The following is a 26733-nucleotide window of genomic DNA, read 5'->3' as shown; positions in this document are numbered from 1 at the left end:
TCCTGGTTCAAACTGACTTCCGGTCAGCCATGTTGGAATCTTCTTCTTCTTCTTCTTTGAATGTTGGAAGGTTTACGTTCGTGGTGCGTTCATGTTCGTGGGAATTCGTACAATCCCTGTTTGTGGAAGTCTTACTTCCGAGTTCGTAGAACAAGAGACGGCCTCCAAATTCACCCCACATCAAATTGAAATCAATTATATTTGTTAAGTTGATGTTATTTATGAACTTCACTTCTACACATTTTTTTTCGTTCTTGTTGTGAATACGTGTAGACTAGATTAATGTTACTGTCACTTTAAGTACAATAAGTTTTCTTGAATTGTTTCATTGAGAAATGCATTTTTCAGGAACTCTTATTTAAAGTAGATGAAGTCAAACAATATTGTTCAATTTGTATTAATGTGAATTCAAGCTTATCTGTTGTTAATCTGCCATCATAAATATAATACTATAATAACAGAATATAATAAATCATATTTAGTGCATCATATATTCATGAAATGATCAACTAGAAAGCAAAGCAAAACGAAAACCATATGAACCATCAATATCAAATATGCAAATGAGGCGTCTGTGCGAGAGAGACAGAGACAGATACATCTATCATATTTATAAGGAAATAGATTTAATGGAGCGCCCCCTTGTGACACAAATAATAAATACAAAAAGTCAATCTTTCATAAAAAATTAAGTATATTCCTTTTAATTTCAAATATTTCCACCAGAATAAACAATGTGAAGTGTCAATAAAGGACAAAGGAACCTCCAATGTCCTGACAGGATACAGAAACAGCAGAAAAGACAATATCAGACATTTTACAGTAAATTTCAATAACATGAAAGTTAAATCATCATGCGCCCTTAAAAACAGTGAATGTGTAGATCAATGAGTGAATAACTTAGTCAAAACACTTTCAGATTTACAACATTTACATTTACAGACTGATGTGTTTACTTGCAGGATCTCCGTTTTATGTGTTAATATTCAGTGTGTGAGGTTGAAAACTTTTGGAAAATGAAGCATGTATTGTGTCGCATTTACTGACCTCTGCTGGTGACTGCCTGAAATTACAACATATTGCATACAACTCATTAAATTAAAGACTTTAATCAAAGTCACGTCATAAATATTAAAATAGCGGAGGCCTCTGGGGTTCAAAATGATTTTGGCAGGAGTGGGACAGCACAATGTCAGAGTTAATTATTATCATTTATTAGTGAATGCTGCTTGTCATTTCTTCCTGCTTTTCCCAGATTAGCCCATGTGAACTATGGGGCGTTTTCTTATTCAGGCAGAAGTCTGCAGAAATGCAGATTAAGTGTGCATAAAGTTCTCATAACATCTGAAAGATTTGTGGAATTGGCACCAAAGTGACATGTAATCAGCTGGTTTCCATGTGTTTAATCCTAAATAGCCTTTCACCTTTTCTCTCTGCAATCATCTTCCATCAAAGACCCTTTAACAGAGCTCAGTGAGAATGGAACCATTGTGGGAGGAGTCAAAGGGAGGGCCTACCTTGATTGGGATTGGCTAAACCCCCGATGACACTATATAGGGTTTGATTTCTGATTGGCTGGTTGGAGCAACACACTTCTTAAAACCTGAAACAAGCCAGGGGGAGAGAGAGGACAGACTGTCTTCACTTCTGGGGCGTCAGTCCAGGTATGGGGACGATTAGTACCGATTAATGTTGCCACACTGAGTGACTCGATACACCATCTTGTGGTGCAAACTTGCATTGCAGGATTGAATGAGCAACATCCGTTACTTTGCAGGTGACACCACTTCATCTCAAAACCTGACATGAACATAAAACTTCACACACAGATTGGAGGGTATGTCAACATCATTTATATGACACCAGAATATGTAGCAGATCTTCATTTTCACTGACATTTGAAGGCCGTACAGGAACATACAGCTGAATGTTTCAGTAACTCGGAGCTGGTCAGAGTCCTGTGAATGTGCAGCTTTGGGGAAATTATTTCACAAGTTACAGACAGCTGCTGACATCTAGCGAGGTTGGGAGAATAAAACATTTACGCCAGCCGAGAGTTGAACAGGAAGGACTTTCGACAGCTTGTCGGTTTTCAAACTTTCCCGTTTGAGAAACTCCACCGCAAACAAACATCGATTTCAGTTTCACCGGATACATTTGTTGTTCTTATACAATATAGAGTTAATCCAAGACGGTAAATTACAAGAACTCTGTTGGATTCAAACTGACTTTCTGATTAATTATAATTTCAGGCCCCGTTTACACGACAAAGTTTCAAGTGAAAATGACCTCTTTTTTTGCGTTTTCACAGCAACGTTTTCAAAACGAAGTCAGTTTAAATGGAAACAGCTAAAACACTGAAAATGAAGTTTGCATGTTGGACCACTAGTGGGTGCTGCTTGTTGTTTTTGTAATGAACGGCCGTGTTGAGCATGCGCATTAGCAGCATTTGAGAAAATTTGCATTTTCCCCATTTCCACGGAGACAGAGCGCTTTTGAAAAGTTTGCAATATTTTTTCCCCCCCTTTTTCCACGGCGACCAGGTCGGAGCATTTTCAAAAAGTTGCGTCTTCCCCGTTGCCATGGAGACGGAGTCAGAGCGTTCACTTGGACAAATTGGCGCGTAACCCGGGGCCTTGATCTGGGGGGGACACAAACCTTCAACTGCTGAATCAGAATTCACACCAAACTTTATAAAAAATACACTTTTCTCTCTGTATTTTTAGGACGTAAAATAAAAGCAAAGTGGAATCTGACGACAGGAAACATCTTGAATAAAAATAAAATTATCTGCTTCCAGAGGTCAATTCATTACATCCTGATGGACAGAAAAAAAACTGAGTTGTACATTCAGAAAAGTTGTTAAAAGTTCGAAAGGCTTTGGGTTTTTTTTTACATATAAGAAGAAAATGCTAATCAATCAACATATTTGGCAAATATGTTTTATGAGTGGGTTTTTTTGTATATTTAATTGAACATCGCCTCCTCAGCAAAACATAAAACAGAAGAAATCAGAAGTGAGCGAGGAAACGATCACAGATTAATGTAACATTTGTACATAAAGTTTACACAATAATAATATAATCTTACTATATAACAAGATTTAAAAGCAGCTTGTTTACAACAACGTCTCAACGTGTTTAGAAATATGAAAGAAAATCAGAATTTTTATAAGAATAAAGTCAGAATGTGTGGATTGATTGAAATATTTGAGAAAATAAACTGGGAAAAAAACATTTAATATTCTTATTATTGTTGTCTATCGTTAATTTTTGTCCTGATAGAATTAAATTAGAAATACTTTAATAATCCCAGAGATGATCTAATATGTCTTGAAATATAAGTCATTTTTATTAATAAAAGTTGAATTCAGATGATTTCGAAATTGAATTTTTCCTCATTCTCATCAGATTGTCTCTAATCATATTTTATGAAGACTTCACTGAACAAACACTTTCAATACATTTGTTGTCATGATAACGGGAAAGAGTCTCTTCATGGTTACCATGGAGACCGACCATGACAAACACACTGCTGTCACACGTTTAAAACCCAAACTTAGATTTATTGAAAAATGTACTTTCATACGTAACCTTTGAAAGGCTTGAGATGAAACCGTTTATCTAATTTCTATGGAATTACTGAAATAAAACGTGTTATTGTAATGATCTTTATTAACTGGAAAATATAAGTGACTCCATTAAATTGGCCACTAGGGGGCAGCAGAACAAACACACACACACAATCATCTCCATTCAATCTCTCTTTAGTGCATTTAATAATTGTAACTAGTCGCCAAAAATGAAATAAACTGAATCCAATTAAATTTTTCTGGAAAACCCAAACTGAAAATCACCATCTCCTGTCTACTATGCTGGTGTCATGATCAATACGACCACTAGAGGGCGAAATGCAGCTGTTCCATTAATAAATGAGGTATTAGCCACATATTGGTGATAATAAGACGGTAGTTTTAAGGCGAGACGAAGCTCTGCTAGCGTGTTGAAGGCAGTGAATCCTCGAGGACGCCGTTCATCCCGTCATAGGAACAAAAAAACCTTGAAGCTGCAAGAAGAGCCGGAAATATGTTGAGAGCTCAGAGAAATCAAAAGGGCTGATTTTAGTTTCACGCTCACTGGACACATTTCAACTGGCCTTTCGCCGATTTCCACAGCTTGTAAAAAATAACATACTTTCTACTAGTTTTAGAGTCATTTTGGACAAAATCCAGAGTCATGTTAGTTAGTGTGATCAAAAGAATTTTAAATTAGACTGAATTTTCTTTGGAACGATTTTTCGCAGGCGGAGGAATTTTTTTTTAGTTTATGAATTCGCTCTGATTTTAATCAAATTCACGATGTGATTTAGACTTATTTTAGTTAAATTATTGAGGGGATTTGTTTTTTTCAGTTTTTCAGTACACACATTTTAGATTCTATAAATTCTAGTCCTCAAACGGTCTTGGACTAATTTTTACAAGTAAATTTCTACACATTTCAGACCTGCGTTGATCAAGTTACCGTTGCGTTCTGATGCATCAGGTTGGTTCACATTGAATTAGAGAAGAAAGTCATAATAATCCAGCTTTGATGGGAAATAAACAACCAACCCCAAGTGAAGACACAAAAATCACACATTTATAGTTTGGGCTGGTGACACAATGAAGAGTTTGTGAAGCCAAATCAATGTGACACAATGGTCGTTTGTTTTCCCCGGAAGACTTTGAACAAAGGACTGAAAACAGTTGGTAGTGAAGAGTCGAGGAGACATGAAGGCAGAAATCTTTTCCAAGGCAGTGAAAGAGGCACGCCGGCTCGTCTTCTCTGGTTCCATCGGCTGAGAAGCTCATTGTTCTAGAAAATCTTACCAAAAGAAATGTGCAGGATTGTGATTGGTTGGGGTTTGTTTTTTTGGAAAGCTGGGTCCGTCCCCCTCTGGCCTCGCTCGGCCTCCTAGTCCTCGGCGTTGTTGTACAGGGCGTCGGCGGTGGGGTCCTTGCGGTGCGCTGGCGGCACCAGGTGGTCGGGCAGCTCGGTGGGCAGCTCGTAGCCCTCCAGCTTCACCTTGATGAGATGCTGGGCCAGCGCGAACTCCTCGTCGTCCAGCATGCCGTCGTGGTCGCAGTCGGCGAGCTTCCAGATCTTCCCCAGCACGGTGTTGGGCAGCCGCGAGTTCATCATCTCCTTCTTGGCGTTGACGCCGTTGATCTTCCCGTTGACGGGCATCAGCGTGTAGAAGATCTCGTCGTAGCGGTGCTTGTCGCGGCTCACGATCCAGTCGCTGGCGTCGGCGTCGGCCCCGGCGCTGATGCCTTCGCCGTAGCCGTGGCCGAAGGGGCCGTCCTGGGAGCCCTCAAAGGCGCCGCCGGACACCATCGCCGGCGGCTGCTTGGACTCCTCCTCCCGGATCATCGCCATGAGGACGGCGATCTTGGTGGCGAGCATCTTGTCCACCGACTCAATCAGCTTCACCTTCAGGGACGGAAACTTACTGAAGTCGTAGTGCTGTAGCATATCCTGCAGGAGAAGAAGAAATAGACGCCAAAATAACGTGAGTAACACCGTCAAAATTCTCCTCATCGTCCTTCAACACGCCGCAGGTTAATCCGTGATGCGTTCAGGGTCCTGTACCTGCATCTTGGCCACGTTGGGGAAATCTCCGGGGCTGATGTGGTGCTCCCTCTGCAGGATGGTGTAGATCTCCGGCAGCCTCATGATCAACTCCTCCTTCTTCTTCTCCCGGCCGAACAGCGACGGCATCTCCTTCTTCAGGTAGCTGATGATGTACGCATGCACCTGCAGGAGCGTACCAGCAGGGGGCGTTTCATCATCAGAATCTCATTCAATGTTGCTGGTGTCACAATGACTTCAAAAGTCAAACTTTCCTCCAACATTCAGCACTGAGATGTGTTATTGTTATATCTCAATCAAACAGTAGGAATAGTCTATAATCTTTCTAAATTTCCAGCAACAAAGGGAAGATTACTGATCTGAAATCACATTTTCTCCACTAAAATAATAATAAAATCTATAAATTGTCAAATAATATTCAATAATAAATGTTATCAATTAAGTTTGGAATTAATGTGTCACATATATCTTAAATGTCACTGTAATTGTGACAAATTTAAAATATTTGAGCAAAATCTGTCACTTTAAGGAACAGAAACAACTGGAGAGGATGAGAGATTCTAATTACGTTGTTTACTGCATTTCAGTGTAAACGTACTTTGCTTTCACCACTTTGTTGTGTAAAGGTGAAACAAGGCACACTTCCTGTTTCAGTCCTTTTATCAATCCAACAAATTCCCCTGCACACACCTCAGACTAAATTCCCAGAATTCCTCATGGTCAGAGGGTTAAAGCCAAACAGGAGACGCGAGGTCGGCGCTCATCCAGAATTCCTTCAGGCTTAAAGCCAAACGCCTCACCTTGGCGAGCCGCGCTCTCTTTATCAGGTCGTTGAGTTTCCGCAGAGCGGCGTTTCTGGGGAGACTCTGGATGTCCCGGAAAAGGTCCTGAGACTCTGCCTCGAACAGCCGACTGGAGGAGGACGAGGGGAAGAGTCAATGAACGGGTGAATGAGAGAGTGAATGAAGGGATGAGTGAATGAATCGTACCGGTTCTCAGTGTTCTGCAGCGGTTTGGCCCAGAAGGAGCCCAGATAAACCCGAACCACCTCTGGAGTGTTGATCACCTTCCCCAGTGACCACATGAGGGCGCCGTACACCCTCATCAGCTGCTGGGTGTCCACCTGAGCACAGGTGAGGAGGCATGTGACATGGTGAAGGCCTCAGCTGCAGTGTGTGCGTGTGTGTGTGTGTGTGTGTGTGTGTGTGTGTGTCCCCTACCTGGTCGGCCTTGTTGAGGACCACGCGGATCTTGTCGTCCTGGCCTTTAAAGGCCCTGATGGCCTCCGAGAACTCGTCCGAGATGTCCAGCTTGTGCGCGTCGAACAGCAGAATGATCCGGTCCACTCGCTCTCCGAACCAACGGAGGACCTCGGCGAAGTCGTAACCTGAGGAACGGGACGCACACACACACCGACAACGTCTGAACTGAACATCCAGAGTGTGTGTGTGTGTGTGCGTGTGTGTGGTTTTCATGGTGTTCCTATTCTAGTTTTTTGTGTCCATGGTATCGTTTCATGAGTCTGTGTAGAGTTGGTGTATTTATGTGTCAGAGTCCCAGCCATGAGCAGTTGAGGGCGTTTCAGCTCCTTCGTGTGTGTGTGTGTGTGTGTGTGTGTGTGTGTGTGTGTGTGTGTGTGTGTGTGTGTGTGTGTGTGTGTGTGTGTGTGTGTGTGTGTGTGTGTGTGTGTGTGTGTGTGTGTGTGTGTGTGTGTGTGTGTGTGTGTGTGTGTGTGTGTGTGTGTGTGTGTGTAAAGTGATCCATGGCAGAGTCTGGGTGTGGCTCCAGTGGATCTGGGCGACACTGACCTCAGATGTAGAAACCAAACACAGCGAGTCTGTTAAAGCAGCAGCTGTGACGGTGAAGCAGTGTGTGTGTGTGTGTGTGTGTGTGTGTGTGTGTGTGTGTGTGTGTGTGTGTGTGTGTGTGTCTGTGTGAGAGAGAGCGCTCCTCTCTGCTCACACACACCTGACATCCATGAGAGCATATGATCATAACTATCTGACCTCTGACCCCCAGCGGTCCTCCTCCTTATCAAAACAGATTCTATTTTAGGTTTTGAATCAGCTCCCATGGAAAACCTGAAGTCTGTTCCTCGGCCGTTCTCTCAGGAACAGACGGAACGAGGTGCCGTGTGGCGAAGCACGAAAGGAATGTTTTCACTACTTTCAATGCTTTCTCACGGCTGAACGAAGGAAACGATCCAGTTCTCGGCGACGTCCGAGCAACGGTATTATCAAACCAGCGGAACGTTTAGGAGAGAATTGGTGCAACAGCAGCATAAGGAACAGAGGATTACTAACAGGTTTATCAGAGCATCAGCAGAGCTGCTCCACTGTCAGGAGAAAGCTGAGGCAGAACAGAAACATTAACTCCATGTGTGATCATCCGTTTTCACATTCTGACTGAAAACCCAGAAACACTTGAAGCTCCGTTCAGACGTACGAACTGCTGCCGCAGGTCAGAAGAACAACGGGCAGATGTCGCCTTCCTCATAAGAAGCAACATGTGATGACGACTTGCGTCATAGAAATTGAAAAAAAATCACAGGAGAAATCTCTCAAAACCATAATTAATATATGAAGTGCTGACGTCATTCAGAAAAGCAGCTGTTTACTCAGGTCTTAAAGGTCAATATAAAAGGTTTACACTGCAAACACACATATCCTAGTGCCTGCACATGAGTGGATTTAACTCTTTAACACCAGGAACAGAGTCTGAGATTTACACAGGAAGTAGAGACCATAAACCAAAATCCTCAAAATATCTGAGACGCTCAATATTCAATGAAATATTGCCAAGATAAAGGAATCTCCACACAGACAGCAGAAGACTAAAAGCTCAGTGATTTCAGTGTTCAAAGCTTTTCTAGAGACGTGAATAGGAGAAATAATGTTTTAGGAGTCTTATCTTCTGAGTAAGCAAATAGAAATTAGCACCGACGGTAGTTTTCATTAAGATAACTGGAGTTTAAGTTAAAATCTAAAAACGTAAAACTGCAGTTTTAGTAGAAATAAATGCAGCAAATCACAGAGTTTTACCTCAGCGCAGTTAGCATCAGCTTCAGACCTCAAGAAAGATAAACTGATTCATCCAGACATAAAGTTTTTAAGTGTGCCATGAGTCACCAGTGTAAATTAAATACCACTGTGGTCCCAGAGTAGATCCCTGTGGAACGCCACATGTTAAATTCATTTGAATTTGAAGCAATGATAAAACAAATTTTGTTATATTTCTACCTCTTTTTATGACTCGTCACCATTTTCACGCACTGTTCCACTCAGACAATAATCAGTTGATTCACTCATGATGAAAGCTGTGTGTGTGTATGTGTGTGTGTGTGTGTGTGTGTGTGTGTGTGTGTGTGTGTGTGTGTGTGTGTGTGTGTGTGTGTGTGTGTGTGTGTGTGTGTGTGTGTGTGTGTGTGTGTCGTCCTGCTCAGAGCGTGGCGTCCGTCTCAGGAAAACTTTTACGACTTCCCGCATCTGACCGTGTGGAATTTGTGCTTAGTTACCATGGAAACGGCCTGTGGTCACCATGGACGGGGCTGGTGAGCCATAAAACCTGCCCGTGGTGCTCGGGTTGAGCTCGACGTACAGCCGTCTAGCTCAGAGAGCGGTGAATGGAGCTCTCAGAGCTGCGAGGTGCCGAAAGAAATCTGAGCGTAAACAGGGTGTAAAACAAACTAAACCTGATTTGAAAACTCCCGTTTGCGCGTGACGTCACTCCCGGTGGTATTCTGAGTAAATATTCTGCAAAACACACACAAACTGAAAAGTGCGATCTATCCTCATCTACAGGATCTTAGTAAATCAGGCTTTTGTTTTGTGTGTTCGATGTTGTTCTAAAATAATGAAAATAAAAATTGTAAGTCTATTTGATTGAATTTTGCCAGAAAATGTCAATAAAAAACTTTTAAAAACCGATTAATATAAACCGCAAGAGATATCAGAGCCAGTCAGACTCAGACTGCGTCGGTGTCTTTAGTGGGATGTGACCTGTAAGTCTTGCCGCAGGGCAGCAGGGCTGCAGGAGAGGTGGCATTGTTCAGCTCAAGGCATTTCCCGTCTGTACAGGAAATGGAACACGTGAAGTAATGAGCGCCGAACAATCACGCCTCATATTGGAGGAATTTCCTCTGCGGGAGGTTCTGGGCCGCGGCCCCGCTCCGGCGGGTCAGGTAGGTGTGAGACTCAGCGTCCAGTCTAATGAGGCTCACCTGAAGACAAAACACCAGAGGCAGGCGGTGTAACCTGACGCCTGAGCGGGGAGACTCTTCTTCTTCCTCCTCCTCCTCCTCCTCCTCCTCCTTCCTTCGACTGTCAGCACAGAACTCATTTATTCATGACCGAGATATTTCAGGCTGGAAACACTGAGGGCGGGGTTAAGTCGAGGCCCAGCGTTTTCACAGCGGAGCTGCTGTTTGGCCGCGACTTCCAGTCAGGAGGCAATGAGCTTAAAGATTTCAGTGTTCGCAGCTGTTCTACAGATGTGAAGAGCAGAACAGGAGGACGGTACTGCAGCAGTATAGAGAAACTCCAGTGACCAGCGCAGACTAGAGCGTGCTGAAAGAGATGGAAAGTGTCAGGAACTGCTCCGTTTCAGTAACTGAGAAATAAAAAGTCAGAATCTGAGTTCTGAGTCCGGAAGCTAAAGAAGTTAGCCTCGAAGCTAGCATTAGCTTCAAACGTCCTATTTGTAGATGAATAAAACCTCTTCAAGTTCAGCTTCCTGCTTCAGTTATACGAGCCCTTTGAGAACTGTGTTGTTCCCAAACACATAAACACAAAAACTGTTTGAGTAGAGAAAACAAAGATCAGCTGGACCTTTAATCACACTTATTTCTCCAGCTGCAGATCAGAAAACTTCCCTTTTCAGCCTCTTCGTCTTGACAAAAAATAAAAGACATGTCCCAGCTGAAGTTTCCTTCAGTTTTCAGCTCAAACTAACAAACGCAGCCCCACAAAAAAAAAAAAAAAAACAAACACACGTGTGCGACCGAACACAACGCCTCCAAACTGCTGAGTGGGCCTGAATCTCTGGCCGACGTCTCAGCCGGCCTGAGGAATTCAGCTTCAGCTGTACAGCTGTAAATGCTTCCAGATGAGGGAGAGCCTGAGCGCTGCTCTCTGTGGCCCGTCCTCCACCTCGTCCAGGCCCATGCCGTCATTTGTCCGGGCTGACTCACTAGGAGGGCAACGGGGCGGCGGTGCAGCCAGGAGAGGGGCGAGCTCTAAACTCCAAACGCTCATAGCAGATAGAAAGTACCCCCTCCCTCAAAAAAAAGCAAAACATAAGGAAATGAGTAAAAGAAAAGGAAAAAAAGGGTTATCTACAGTCACTGCTATTTACCGAGGTCCTTAAACGCCTCACATGCATTTACAGTGGCTCTCTTGTGGGTGAATTAAATCAATGTTGTATAATTTTCTTCCTCACACATAAAACAGATGCTAAAATGTCCAGATAATCACCAAACATCAATTTACAGATCTTCCCTAAATATGTTCCCTCAATGCCATGCACACCAAGTAGACGCTGCCGTCAAGAGATATTCCCTAAACCTGTGTTATTCTTCACAAACAGACACGAACATTTACAACAGCACCAACATAAGGGCCATGGGGTGGAGCTAAAGCTTAGACATGCTCCGTACATCTCACATAGATTAGAAATAGACAGGAAAATTTATAGGTGGTCCCTAAACGCCTTGCATGAGGATGGTTGGGCGGGGCTGAACACATCAGACTATAGGACTCAGATTGAAAACAGGTTGTTGACTTTGAAACCGGGTGTTGCAGTGAACAGGTTACCCTGAAGGGAGATACTGAGCAGATAAACCTTCAATGTCTTTTATGCTGTCGGTAAACGTGTTGCAGTTAAATAAAGTTCCCTGAATTCCTCACATACGAGGGAGCGGCGCTATCCTCACTGCCAACGCATGGAAGCGCCGCTGTGGATTTCCAGTGCCGGTGCATTTCCCTCCTCTTCTGTCATCAGTAGTAGAAAATGCAGCTGCTATCAGCCTCACAAATCTCCTCTGCTCTCCGCTGACTCTCGTTTGCCAGATTTCCAACAGAGTTTCTATCAGCAATCGACGGATCTTCCTCCGTTTCCCTCTGAGGGCCGATTTCACTCCGGACAAAAACACATTACAATCATTCCATGTAAAACCATCAGGGGCTTCCTCACCGATTATCCTGGATTTGATTCGTTACTTCAACATCAAAATATCAAGCAACTTTAATTTCAGGCTTAAATCTGCAGTTCTGACACCCGGAGGCTTTAACAAGAATCACAGTTTATTGAAATGATGTTAAAGGTTAAAGAGTAAGAGACAGCTCTGGTCAAAGCTACAAATGATCTTGTCATGACCTCGAACACAAAAAGCAAAACGTCTGCGTTCTTGTCCTGTTAGGTCTCAGTGCTGTATTTGATATATTTGTTCACGTTAACGACTCTTCAGCTCAGGCTTAAGTTTAACATGGAGTTCCACAGGGTTCTGTCTTAGGGCCTATACTTTTCACATTATACATGCTTCCTGTAGGGAATATTATCAGGAAAGACTATTAACTTCCACTGATATGCAGATGACACACATCTATTTATTTAAGAAACCAGATACCACTGATCAACTTGTCAAACTAGAAGTTTCAGCTCCTGAACTCAGATAAAACACTGGATGGTAATACTTGCAGTTTAGCAACACTGGATGATAATACTTGCAGTTTAGCAACACTGGATGATAATACTTGCAGTATAGCAACACTGGATGGTAATACTTGCAGTATAGTAGCACTGGATGATAATAATTTGACCTCCAGTATCACTGTGAGGAACCTGGGAGTTATTTATCTCCTTCAACTCCCGTATTAAATAAGTCTGCAGGACTGCTTTCTCTCAATGTGTTGGCCCAGAATCACGCTGATAAATTAATCCATGAGCAGGATGTCTAAACAACTCTTCAATTGCTGTGCTTCTATATTTTCTCACTCTCATTATATACCCCTGTCACTACTGCATTAGTACTACTAAGATTCTGTCTCGCTCCTCTCTCCCTCTGTACCTTCCTGCACCATCTCTGACAGTAAAAATGTAACATCTTCACCTTTTTAGGTCTTTACTGAAGCGTACTTTGTCTTCCAGTTGTGAAAACATGACATTTCTCCTGATAAAGACGCAGCAGATTGATCCATCAGGAGCTCCAGTCTGCACCCTGCCAACACGGGTCCAGACTGCCTTCAACAAACTAACAGGGAGCTGATAAAGAACTTAAAAACTGGATGGACTTCTGCTGCTATGAGTGAAAACTGTTGTTGTGGTTTTCTAACCTTCCCGAGTGTGTGTTGCGTCGATACTCTCAGAGTTTCAGATCTGTATTTTAACCCTCTGTGGTTTCACACCGGCAGGATGAGGAAACAGACGGAGCATGTGGAAGTGAGACAGAAAACAGAGCGATGGAGGGATTTCACAATGTTGGTTGTGTCACTGAATGACAATTAGTCATGAGAACGCTGGTCAAGGCGTGACGCCCTCAACAAGGGAAACTGAACGTCTCATTGAAGAGTTGATGAGACGAGATCGCCGGAGAAGGAGCAGCGGCGGGTTTCTTACCTCTGCTGATTCTCTGTTTCTCTCCTGACAGGATTCCCGGCGTGTCGATGACGCTGATGCTCTGAAGTACCTGATTGGGCATCTGAGAACAGATAAACCTGGACACACACACACACACACACACACACACACACACACATTTTAATTACATTTGAATTTTTTCACTTCATTTTTACACAGCATGTCTTCCGTTTCCTATGTTCATACAATCGTTCTTGAGTGGATACAGTATTTCTGAGGTTCCTCCTAATGTGGTTGTTCACGACCATTCAGCACTACCTTGTATATCACACACACACTTTTACTGTTCCTGTTTTTTTAGACACTTTTTAAAAGCCTAGTTTAGAGCTTTGTGCCAAAACATTTTGTTCTTGTAAAGCATTGTCTGTCTATCTATCTATCTATCTATCACACACCAACGCATCAGGATGATGATGATAGATACTTTATTCATCCCCGTGGGGAAATTCAAAGTTTCAGCAGCATCAACAGAATTGGTTTGCACAAGGAATAAAGAAACTGAAAGTTTTCTATACAATATTGTCTGGTACCCATGGGTACTAGGGTCCCCTCTAGTACCCTTGTCCACAGACATATTATCACTAAGGCCACATCTATAAAACGTTTCAAGAGAAAATGTATCGTTTTTGAATTTTCATTTCAGAAAAGTTTTGAAAAAGGCATTCTGAAAGCGACGTCTGTTTACACAGAAACGGCATAAATGCTGAAAACGGTGAAGTTAGCATGCCAGGCCACTCGTTGGCACCGTTGGGGTACACAGACATTCGTATGGACAGGTGAATATCAGAAGAAGGCAGTAGCAGCGTGTCAAAAGTTGCTTTTTAGCCCAGTTGGATGAAGTCGGAGTGTTTTCCAACATTCCCGCTTGCGAGCTGTTTTTTAAAAAGTTGCACTTTCAGCGGCTCCGAGCACTGTCATCCAACACTAGCCTGCTCCATTTGTTTCTGATGCCTCTCCCCCTTCACACACACAACCTTTATTCAGTTCATATAAACATATATGTTGGCTGACGTCCATCCGACGGGAGGCTTTAAATGTCTGACAGCAACTTATTGTTGTATCATTGACTCCAGTGTTGGTTCTCTCCTCCCTCACAGTGAACCGTCGCCCTGTTTTTAACCCGGGAGGATAAAATTAGCCGTCAATAAATCTCCTCGGTGCATTCAGGGGCCTCGGCTCTGGGCGGGAAAAAACAGTCCTGTCACACTGACAGGTGGTGACGCACACACACTTCCTCCTGGAAACAATAAGTTATTGTGAGGCTCTCCGAGGTGAGATGGGACCGAGGTGAGAGTTTTGAGGAACGCCTCGTCATCGGCCGAGGGTCCACTGTCCTTCCTCTTCCTCGCCAGATTATTTCTGGACGAAGAAAATACGTTGCCATACCGATCCCTCAGGAATGTGTGTGTGTGTGTGTGTGGTTGAGAGAGAGAGTGACAGAGGTCACTTCCTATGTTGTAAATGTTTTGAGGAAGGCGGTGACAGGAGGACAAACGATAACTTTTCTTTGTGTGCCCACTTGAAGGACTTCAAGTATTTTATTTTTTTTTTAAATAGAATCCGGAAGTTTTGGCATTCATCATCTATTTAAAAAGAAAAAAGGAACTTCTTGAACATACGCTCACTTAGAAACTATAAGCATTGTCTTAACATTTCTGTTAAGTGGGGGAGGAGCTTCAATCATCCTGAACTAATCTTGAACCCGAGTTTCCTTTACGCACATAAATTCCTACGCGTTTCAAACCCTAACCCAAAACATCCAGTAGAGGGCAGTACACATTGTGTCAATCTGCAAACCGGACTTCTAATCTTATATCTACTAAAGTCCCATTTAATTACATTTGTGGTTTTAATGTGACAAAATGTGGAAAGGTTCAAGGGTTATGAATATCTTTGGAGAAGATGGACTGTTGCTCATTGTGTTGTTAACTTTCTACACTGTTCAGGTACGTGGACTTTCCTTGTCCAGTTGAGATAAACAGTAAATGGAGTTCACTCATATAGCACTTTTCCACCACTGCATTGTTAACCACATTCATCCATTCACACACCAATGGAGGCGCCTGCTATGGAAGGCAGTCAGTCCATCCATTGGGAGTAGTTTGGAGTACAGTGTCTTGCTCGAGGACACTTCAACAGACACTTCCCTGGTCCCACATGAGCTACACTGCACAACACTGCCCCCATAGGTCAGCGGTGGTAGTACACTGTTTGCTAAGCTCCCTGGAAACGTACGACTTCACACCGTAATAAATGCAGAAGACGAATAGGACGGTCAATATGTCACTTTAATGTTGAGCATATTTGAGCTTTTCAGTCGTCCTGTCAGCAAAATGAAAGATGTCCCACTGAAAGCAGCATCAGCGTTGGTCTGTATCCACAGGAGCTGCTAATAGAATTAACTTGCTTGAATAAATATTAGTCGTGAAGTCAAGATTATTGTAAACTTCTGCAGCTTCATGGTGATGTTATAATTTCACTGTAACTCTGAATTGCCTTCCGAAGACTGAGCCGGTTTGAAGTACAGAGCCGTGTCTTCACGTGAAGGGAGGGAAAATAAAAAATACACTGTATTGCAGTAATGAAATCCAAATATATTGTTACTTTACATCAAATCTGTAGGTCTACTAGTTATCCCCCCAAATTTGTTTTCAGCTTCTCCACTCAGATTTCAGCTTTTTCACAGTAAACACTTTAAAATCACGAAGGATTTCACAAGCTGCACAGCGACTGTGAAAAGTTCACCACATCACGGGACGCTTAAAAGATGAACGAGCAGAGATCGGTTGGTTTCTTTGCTATCAGTTGGTGTCTACATTTTGTTCACTCAGTTTGTTTGTTTTGGTCTTTTAAACATCCAGGAAAGTCTCATCGGCTTTAACCGCAGCTGCGAAGCAACATGTGTCGGGGCCCGAGCCAACGCTGCTCCGTCACTGAGGATGTGTTCGCCAATAAAAACAGTGGAAGCAGCTGAGTGGAGGCAGCCTCACACTTCTAAACTCGCTTCACTAATTCCTGCTACATTTATGAGATTTCCTCCATAAATTCATAACCACGTCTTCATTGAGTCAGTCACGCTATGGCAGCCAACCACAACTAACCATTATTCCTCAAGAGGCCACATTTACCCATGCCACTCATAGTTAACCTTCACCACACTCCAGGGAGCTGCAGGGGTCAGAGGTCAGGCTCAGGGAGCCCCAGTAGTGATGTCAGCTGAGGGATTCAAACCTTTGACCCAAATAACCAACGGATAGCAAAAAAAGAACAATTTACCAACTGACTAGTCAACTGATCTTAACGAACCAACCGAACACAATGAACCCATTGACTACAACTAACCACAACTAATCAAACTTACCACATTGAACCTATTCACCCCAACTAACCAACCGACCACAATAAACCTACTCACACCAAATTAACCAACTGACACCAAAAAATGGAACAATTCACTAACTGACCCCCAACTATAATACCAAAAAAACAAAAAACAATTGACGCTAACTAACTGACACCAACTAACCAAGTGATCCCAAATAATCAACTGACCCAACTAACCACAATTAACCTACTCACCCCAACTAACCAACTGACACTAAAAAAGGAACAATTCACCAACCGACTCCAACTAGTAAACTGCCCTCCACTAACCAACTAACCACAATGAACTTATTGACCACAACTAACCTCAACTAGTCGGCTGACACAAAATAATTAACCAAGTGACACCAATTAACCAACTCACCCCAACTAACCAAGTGACACCAAAACGGGAACAATTCACCAACTGACCCCCAAATATAAAACCAAACAAACTGACGCCAACTAACTCACTGTACCCAACTAACCCACCGACCACAATGAAACCAACAAACTACAACTTACACAAAAAAGAATAATTCCCCAAACTAAACAATTGCCCCCAACTGACACCAACTAACTAACCAACTAACCACACATGCAATATGTTTAGCCCTGAAATACAAAGTTTTGTTTACCAAAAGTTTGGTAGAGAAACTGAAGGTTACAACAGGCCTGTGTGTGTTGACTTCTGGTTCACTGGAAAACTGTTTAATGCAAAAATATAAACCAAAATATTTTCCCGTTGAGAGGAACATCCCGACAGAAACCTTCCCTAACATCTCGATGAAACATTCAGACCCTCTGGAATCCACCGACTCGCTGCGCCGTCCTGCCTCGTTACCTGTTGAGGAAGGAGTTTCCAAACGCGTTGAGTTTCCTGAAGGGCTTCTTGGGGTCGACCACCAGGGCGTTGCCCGGGACGACGCCTTCGTTCTCCCCGTACATCACAGCAATGAAGCCGTCGGTGGTCGGCTCGGGGCCGATCCGCATCCCGGGGAAATCCTGCTCCAGCAGATACCTGAGAGAGAGATCAGACCACACAGTTTGGACTGACAGCTCATGTGTTTCAGGCATTTCCACGTTTAGAACCCAAAGGCTTTAAAGGACGCCGCTGAACCAAAACAACTCAGTGACCACAGCCGGCCAAACAACCAACTGAACTAAATAATCAATGACCTCGGATGACCAACTGGTACCACAACTCACCAACTGATTAATGACACAGATTGTAGTTATGTTGTGTTTGAAGTTTGAAGTTGTTTCATGTCACTTTGTGGTTGTTTAAGCCTCATTTTGACTTTTTTTGTATCTCATTGTTGTTGTTTTGTTACTTTAAAATTGTTTTGTCTCTTTTTGAAGTTACTTTGTGTCTCTTTCTGGTTATTTACTGTTTCTTTGTAGTTATTTTGTGGCCATGTTTTTTGTTGATTTGTGTCTTTGTAGTTGTTTTGTGTCTCTTTATAGATGATTTCTGTCTCTCTGGGCGTGTTTTGAGTTTGTTTTTGTTATTATTTTGTGTTTCTTTGCAGTTCTTTTGATGATGTGAATTTTTTTCTTTCTAGTCAATTGGCTCCTGGTTGTTTTGTGTCTCTTTGTCGTCATTTACAAATAATTTCAGCTGTTTTGTGTCTCTGTCTGGTTGATCACTGATGTAACAAGGGCAACAGAAAGAATGACGTTTTTATAAGTATTTGATATTTTCTGATATCTTACAACAGCCTCGATAATTGTTGTTTTAACTCTAAGATGAACGCTTGAAGTCCTGCGTTGATCTTTTGATTTGATATAGTAGGAAAAGTCAAACCAAGTAAAAACCCTCTGACAAAACTTAAAACAACGTTCTCATTTCTAAAGGGTTAAACTCTGTCAGAGAAATGCTGCGTCCACAAAAACACTCTTTCCTCTCTTTCATCTTCTCCCCGACCTCTAACACCATTGTCTTCCTCAGTGAAAAGTGAGAAAGGAAGCATCTCTGTCCTCGAGTCCTTCCTCCCCGCCGGGACATCAAACCCCCAACCAACATCACACTCACAACAATCTCACTTTCTGCCGTCGCCTTCACGCAAACCTGAATCACCAGCTTGACGCAACGCTCTGTTGCATGTAAACATGTGAGGAAACAAAAAAAAAAAAGAAGTCTGCTGGTGAAGCTCCAGCCAACAGACATGGTGGGAACACGAGTCCATCAACAAAGCCAGCACACTGAGACGCAGAGCTGACGGCAACGAGCAAATCCACCTCCTTTTAACCACACACAAAGGCTTTGGAGAAAAGAAAACCCAAACATCTGTTTAAGTTTGGGAGTTTGACTGCAGTACGGTGCCGTCAAGAGGAGCTGGACCGTGTTTACTGTTTTTAGAAATGCATCACGAAATTGCTCAGAACCTTTAATAAACTTCCAGTTTGTCACGGACACGTGTTACTCGGGACTCGGGGGGGGTTGGGGGGGCCGCGTCGGGCCGTCCGGTCATCCGCTAAAACTAAAAAGTGCAAGTTTCACTTCACCTCAAACAGAAGAAGAAAAATATGTCGACTCTGCAGTTCACTGGCAACATTTTCCCATGATTCATAGCATTCCTCTGGGCAGGGTGGGGCCTCAGCTCGCACCCCCACCACACACGCGCGCACACACACACACACACACACACACACACACACACACACACACACACACACACACACACACACACACACACACACACACACACACACACACACACACACACACACACACACACACACACACACACACACACACACTGCAGAGGTGAGATAAGCCTGGTGAAATATAACTGAAGTGTCGGAGCTTCTCATTCTGAATTCAGTCAGTTGATAAACGGAGTTGAACCGTCTGTTGGTCACGACATAAAACGCCGCCGCCGCTGCCGACACACTTCTGAGGAGCTGAACTTGTGCAGGTCTCGGCTCGCCTGTCGTTCGCTCCACAACCCGATCTGCAGCTTCAGGAGGCCGAGCGCGCCAAATGAAAGCAGCACAACACTGAAAGGAAATTCACTGAAAACGTTCCATTAATATTAACGTTAGAGGTTTTTTTTTTTTGAACGGAGCCTGGCTGGAGCTCCGCAGAGAGACACTGTCACAGGTTTATAATCTGAAGTGACAAAGTCAAAATGTCTCGAAATAAGGTCAGATTTACAAGTTGATAGATGGTCGCAGTTTGTTTGGCTTTTTATTCTCGTACCACTTTAACCTGCTGGAGCTGTGCTAAACTCTGATTAAAGACATATTTGCTCAATTTTTTCTGATTTATTCATCTTCAGGCAGAGAAAATACAAGTTTTTGTTGTTTTTGTTACTTAAATTACAGAAGCTTTTCTTAAATTATGTACAGGGTTAGGTAAAATAAGTTTAACTTCAGCCTGAACCCTTCGGTCTTCCTCTTTATTTGCATTTATTTGTTGTTGTATTGTGTATTTGTTTGACCTAATAAACTACTACTACTACTACTAGTAGTAGTAGTAGTAGTTTATTACTATAGTTTGTGATTCCACCACACATTAGAGGAATCAGGATCTAAATTCACTTGTGATCACTTAATTAAATCCCAAAGAAACAAAACTATCATTTTTAAAAACCTGCAATCTGTCTTTTGTTGTCTCGTCTTTTTGTTCTTACTCGACTCATCAAGACCCCGAAGATTTTTAAGTAAAGTCATTTTTTTGTAGTTTTTATTCAATTAGAAGACTTAAATTTATTCAAGAGGTAATGATTCAACACACTGATAACTGCACTCATAGTCTGATAACTGATTTTTCAGAAGCAAAGCAAAACATCCTGAATGAATCTGATGAGTTTTGGTTCCGTTTATGATTATTATTTTTTTTTTTTTACAAAAAGCTCAAATTGTTGTAACTAAGTGTTTTTATTTGGATTTTAAGAGGGGAACATTATTCCTCCCATTGAATTGACGAAATGAGTGTGTGACAATCTGCTTGTATATCAGTGTTGGACCATAACAGAGGGTGAAATGTGAATTTCCAGTGAACGCAACGCTTGTAAAATGATCCGGCTTGCTTCTGCTCTCCGCCTCATCAGACTGGAAGCTCCTCAATCGATCAACTTTCAGTGTGATGAAATTAACGCCGCACAGATCCGGACGTGACGTCACATTTCTTGTAATGAGGATGAACGCAGGGACCGAGGCGGTGAGTTTACAGTCTTTTAGTGCAGCTTGATGATCAATACAACCCCGAGACACAAACACTGATGATTTCATTACAGCCACTAACAGTGAGGTCCAACAAGGAAACACCCACAAGCAGAACAAACCACAAAGAAAAAGGGGGGAACCAATCAGAAACCAATCAGGGACCAACCGCAAAACACAGCCGAGAAAAATGTAAAATGTAAAACAGGAACAAACCAGAGGTCACAAGAAAAATACAACAAGAACAAACAAGTTAAACAACTAAACAGGAACAAACCTGGACAAGACGAGAAGAAACTGGATAAACTCAAAGACAAACCGATAACATATGGATGGATGGATGGATGGATGGATGGATGGATGGAACCCCTACAGCTCACGTCATCCCCCATGATGCAATCTGGTTTTTAATAAATCAGCTTCAAACACGTGACGTTAGTTTGAATGAGAACTAGAAAGGCACGAGCGTCAGCTCTTTAACTCGTGACGACTTTTCCGCCTTCAGGCTGAAACTCTCAAGAGAGAGAGAGAAACTCTGAACGGCCACTCAGCCTCCATCGCATCGGCTCCATCGAAACGCTGCCTTCACTGTGCTTGCCTGAGCAGCTCCATCAGCAGCAGCGGTGTGGCGGCGAGGCTCCCTGGCTCCTTCCTGTTCCTGTGGCCAGGGTCTGCCGCCGCTTTCCAAAGAAACTCTGAGCTCACGGTTCAAGAGGACACTTAAATCAAGCCCCGTGGCTCCACCGTTCAAATATGCATCCCATACGAACATGGACCCTCGGTGAGATAACCTTAAATAACTACAGACTGACTCATTTGTTTTCACTGTCGAGATAAGGGCAGGAAAATTAACAGACATTCTGAAATAAATCCGACTTCTGATGGAGGCTGGAAAGATTGGCCAAAAAACATATTTACAATATTTTATAAGTCCAAGAGACAGCTCAATATCTAGTGTAATTATTATGTGGTGTTTGGTCTTGTAGATTATTTTTAATTGCTTATATTCTGTCATTCTTATCCCATAGTGCGTGAACACTATTTGTTCTTATATGGTCATAAGTCACCTATACTGTGTTCACACTATATTATATTATTCTAGATTGTGGTTGTGTGTATTATTATTATTATTACTATTATATCCTGATTAACACATTAGGTATATATACTATCTTACACTGTGTAAACATTCTTAAATTCTGTCCTCATCACTGTGGTTTATCTTCCTTTGCTGCCACAACACAAACAAATTTCCCCACAGCAGGTTTTTACAAAGGAATATCTCATCTAATCTGATCTAATCTTAATTCAAATGACGCAATGGTGTGAAAAATAAACGAACCAAATGTTGGTTCGTTCACTGAGATCATTGCAGCAAGGTGCTGCAGTGAATGCTCACTACAAGATGATAATAATTCAATGAAATGAGTTTGAGCTTCACACTGAAACTGTTCTATTGTGTATCTTAAAAGTGAAGCACAGATGTGAAGGACTCAATTTTTATTTTTCCTGTTTTAGGTCTGACTCAACAATAAACCCTGAGGAAACATGAGATGTTCCTGCTGCAGCCACACAATCAAGACCTTATTACTCAACACAATGACAGGCCAGTGTCACGGATTGCACCACAAGTTACTACACCCTGCTGCTTTGTGGATGCTCTTGAGCCTGATTGGTAGTTAGAATATATCCATCAACATCGCTGTTTTCACAACAAACTTTAAAGTGAGGGTTCCTTTCAGCCTGAGGGATCACGTCATGCCAAACTCCGTCGAGAAAACAATTTTTTATACTCGTTTAGGATTTGCTCATGTTTCACCCATTGCATCGAAAAAACTTTTTTATGTTCTTCAGTTCCTATTAATATGTTTGTTACTTCGGGATGAGTGTCAACCACTGCAGTGCTGTTTTTGCGCAGTTATTTTAAATTGTTTGTGCCGTTTCCATAGCCGCGCTTCATCAAGACGCGCCACTTTGGGGCGTTGGACTTCTACATTAACGGGCACTCTGCTAGAAAAAAAACACCTTTTTTGATTTTACTTCAGCCGAATTAATGACATAAGTCTACACTTAGTGATACACACCTTTGAGTTATCCGACAGTCGTCTAAGCCCGCCTGCACACGTGAACATCTTAAATTACCTGATGAAGGTGGTCTTCCCGGTGGAGTACTGGCCGACCAGCAGCACCATGGGCTTGCTCTGGAAGTCGGCGGCCTCCAGCGCCGGCGAGTGGAAGTCATGGAAGAGGTAGGTTTCCTCCAGAGGGAACAGCTTCTTGGTGTAGAGGGTCTGCAGGCCCTCGGTCACCGTCTGGTACATCTCCCCCTCCTTGTTGCGGCCGCCCTGCTCCTGTTTGACCCAGCTGAACATCTCCGGCTCTGTCCGACAACCACTTCCCTGTTTCGGTGTTTCCACACTGCTGCTGCCGCTGAGGGCCGCCTCCAGGAGGGGGGGGAGAAGGGAGGAGGAGAGGGTGGGAGGGGGTGAGGGAGGAGGGGGGAGGAGAGGGAGGAGGAAGGAGAGGAGGAGGGGGTGGGAGGGGGTGAGTGAGGAGGGGGGAGGAGAGGGAGGAGGAAGGAGAGGAGGAGAGGGTGGGAGGGGGTGAGTGAGGAGGAGGGAGGAGAGGGAGGAGGAGGGGGGAGGAAGAGGAGGAGGAGGAGAGGGTGGGAGGAGGTGAGGGAGGAGGACGGGGGGAGGAAGAGGAGGAGGAGAGGGTGGGAGGGGGTGAGTGAGGAGGGGGGAGGACGGGGGAGGAAGAGGAGGAGGAGAGGGTGGGAGGGGGTGAGTGAGGAGGGGGGAGGAGAGGGAGGAGGAAGGAGAGGAGGAGAGGGTGGGAGGGGGTGAGTGAGGAGGGGGGAGGAGAGGGAGGAGGAAGGAGAGGAGGAGAGGGTGGGAGGGGGTGAGTGAGGAGGGGAGAGGAGAGGGAGGAGGAAGGAGAGGAGGAGAGGGTGGGAGGGGGTGAGTGAGGAGGAGGGAGGAGAGGGAGGAGGAGGGGGGAGGAAGAGGAGGAGGAGGAGAGGGTGGGAGGAGGTGAGTGAGGAGGAGGGAGGAGAGGGAGGAGGACGGGGGGAGGAAGAGGAGGAGGAGAGGGTGGGAGGGGGTGAGTGAGGAGGGGGGAGGACGGGGGAGGAAGAGGAGGAGGAGAGGGTGGGAGGGGGTGAGTGAGGAGGGGGGAGGAGAGGGAGGAGGACGGGGGGAGGAAGAGGAGGAGGAGGAGAGGGTGGGAGGGGGTGAGTGAGGAGGGGGGACGAAGAGGGAGAGAAGGAGGAGGAGGAGGGAGGAGGACGGGGGAGGAAGAGGAGGAGGAGAGAGAACTCGGCACCTGAACATCTCTCTCTCTCTCTCGCTCTCTCGCTCTCTCACACACACACACACAAAACTGCCTCTGTGCAGCTCTGCTGGTTGAGCGCCTACCTGCGGGCAACGCCCTACACACACACACACACACACACACACACACACACACACACACACACACACACACACACACACACACACACAGACACTCTGTTCATTAAAAAGTAAGAAAGGTAAGAACAAGCTGCCCGGGATGGACCAGGATCATTCTCATGGTGATGGAGGTGCAACAATTATTTATTTATTTATTTTTATATAATATTTAAACAGCTCTGTGTAAATTGCAAAGTAGAAACTGTAATTAATTATTTTAAATACATTTATTCTGGACCAAAACAAAGCTATTTGGGTGTTATTTAATTTTTACCATATTCACAACAGACCAACCGAGGACACACACACACACACACACACACACACACACACACACACACACACACACGCACACACACGTGATGATTAAACAGATAAGAGAGAATCTCACGGCCAAAAATGTCATTTAATCAAAACTGTAGAAGTTTGTAAAGAGCAGGTTGACCAATCAGATCACTCCGGAAGCTCCTCCCTGCAGTTACCAACTGTCACCTGTGACGGACCTTCTTGTACAGTGCTGCCCCCTGCTGGCTGAACCCTGACAGTGCAAACTGATCGATCTGCCTACAAGCAGCGTCACTCGTGATCGTTAACCTGTATCGGTAAAATTACGCCCTTTGGACTTCTTATACCTCCCCTTTGTCTTTCTGTTTGTTTGCATGGTTTGTTTTTTTGTTCCCTTTGTGACGGATGATTACATTCTTAGCCACCACTAGACTTTGGAAATCTTCTTGTTCAATACAAAAACAAAAAGCAGCGCCACCATTTCTCTCTCGACACCGACAATCACGTGATCTTTATACAGGAATTAAGTCTGTTTTTTCATTTCATATTTTTCTTAATTTATATGAAACATTACAAACAAATAAAGGACGAACACAAACATGAAGTCTCGTAATTGCCATTGCTTCTAGTAGTTATTTAGGCGTGAAGCAGCCGGCAGATTTTAAAACATAGTTCTATACAGAGAGGGTCGGGGATTTCTGCTGTGGATTGGATCGCCAAATACCCAAATTCGGCAATTTAAACTGAATAAAATGTCAAAAATGTGTAGAGTCATACTGAAAATGCATCTTTAACACAAATCAGTGGAAAATATTAATATCTACTATATGTAGTTTTTTTTTTTATCATCCTCTGACCTCACGTCACTGCCTGATCGTGTATGAACGGGCCTCGGCCCTCCCTCACCATGCAGTGTGTATTGCGATGCAGTAAAGTGAAAGTGCGCATGCTCAAGCTGTGGCTCCACGCAGTCAGATCACATGATTTTGATGCCCAGTGGGGCTTGAAGCCCAAAGCCCCACTAACAACATCATCTAGAAGCTCAGAGCTGATTGGCTGGAGCTGATTTAGAACCGGAGAGTCAACAAATGGTTAAGAATCAGTAAGAGTTTGAAACTCTTACTTTTGCAGGGAAACTGAAGGTAACTGGTGGTAAACTGAGCGCCACGGTAACCAACAGTTTCTAAGAATATCATGACTTTGTAGTTTTACTGGTAGAACTTCTGTCTTTGAAACTGAATTACCTGGTTTGATTCCTTTCATCGACTGATTTGTTTTGTTGGGGGTCAGTTATCTCGGAAGGCTGAACATCTTCACTGGGTCAGAGCCTTTATGGTTGTTATAATGTTGTTGGCTAAAATGTTGTGCGGCCACTTTACTTTGGAATTCAGTGGAGTCACAATAGACCTGAAATAAAATCTTGCCTCACCAATGATGAGCATGAATATGGAGAGTGTGAAGGAGGTGAAGTGTTGTAAGTAGGAAATCATAGCGGGGATGAAAGGTGATGAAAAGGGGAGAGGAGGAAGGATCTGACCTCAACCTGATTAAAAACACCTGAACCAACACAAGGTGGCAGTGTTGTTCTCTTTTCATCGACACACCACCACTGGCTCTGCTTCTCACACCAAATCACTTTTTAAAAAATTATCTAAGTTCTCAGCACAAATCTCCCCTTTTCACAAAGTTCGGCTCAATTTCCTTAATGTAGAGCTGCATCATCTAGAATCCCAGGACATTTCCCACATGGAGCAGGTCTCCATCATACTCTTCATTATATTGAATATAATAATCTGATCTACCCTGAGATCAGTCCGACCTGCTGGATCTGGTGTCTGAGGAACCAAAAGACAAAGCTTACCAGTTATGTGGCGTTAAATCAGACTATTATTCAAATTATATAATTTTATGTTTTATGCTACAAAGCCACAGAATCCACCGACTTGATAATTAAATTGAACAGTGGTTTGGAGGTAAAGTTAAACATCTTACCTGTTCCATCGTCATTTGTAGTTTCTAACCATGAGCTGGTTTTAATGAACAAGTTTCCAATCTCAGTACATTTTGTTGCATCTGTGTCCAGAACTTTCCTCTTTTTAATTCTAGCCTTCTCTTCTCCACCTTGTTCTTTCTATCCATCTTTCAAACACCTGATTGACTGGACGTGTGACGTCATCAGCGTGCGTCTGCAAAAACAGAAG

The 26733-nt window shown here is 43.5% G+C and overlaps 1 protein-coding gene across 2 annotated transcripts; it reads right to left on the bottom strand.

Annotated features, from left to right (window-relative positions):
* Positions 1 to 1832: 1832 nt before the first annotated feature.
* ehd4 (EH-domain containing 4) lies at positions 1833 to 23211 on the bottom strand. 2 transcript variants are annotated; one of them, XR_013936024.1, is made up of 9 exons: positions 22938 to 23197; positions 17470 to 17646; positions 13242 to 13339; positions 6851 to 7017; positions 6620 to 6753; positions 6431 to 6542; positions 5631 to 5795; positions 4868 to 5516; positions 1833 to 2641 (listed from the first exon to the last, which is right to left on the bottom strand). XR_013936024.1 is itself a non-coding variant. In XM_080480919.1 (8 exons), exons 1-8 carry the CDS (start codon positions 23165 to 23167, stop codon positions 4953 to 4955), a joined length of 1647 nt encoding a protein of 548 aa, XP_080337045.1. In that variant the 5' UTR covers positions 23168 to 23211; the 3' UTR covers positions 1833 to 4952. The 2 variants fall into 2 exon arrangements, 1 of the variants encoding a protein (XP_080337045.1); XM_080480919.1 differs by having other exon boundaries at positions 1833 to 5516; positions 22938 to 23211.
* Positions 23212 to 26733: the final 3522 nt, after the last annotated feature.

Source organism: Lipophrys pholis (genome assembly GCF_963383615.2).
Source record: "Lipophrys pholis genome assembly, chromosome: 14".
Taxonomy (NCBI): domain Eukaryota; kingdom Metazoa; phylum Chordata; class Actinopteri; order Blenniiformes; family Blenniidae; genus Lipophrys; species Lipophrys pholis.
Note: the sequence above shows the minus strand (reverse complement) of the source record. Positions and strands in the feature narration are given on the sequence as shown.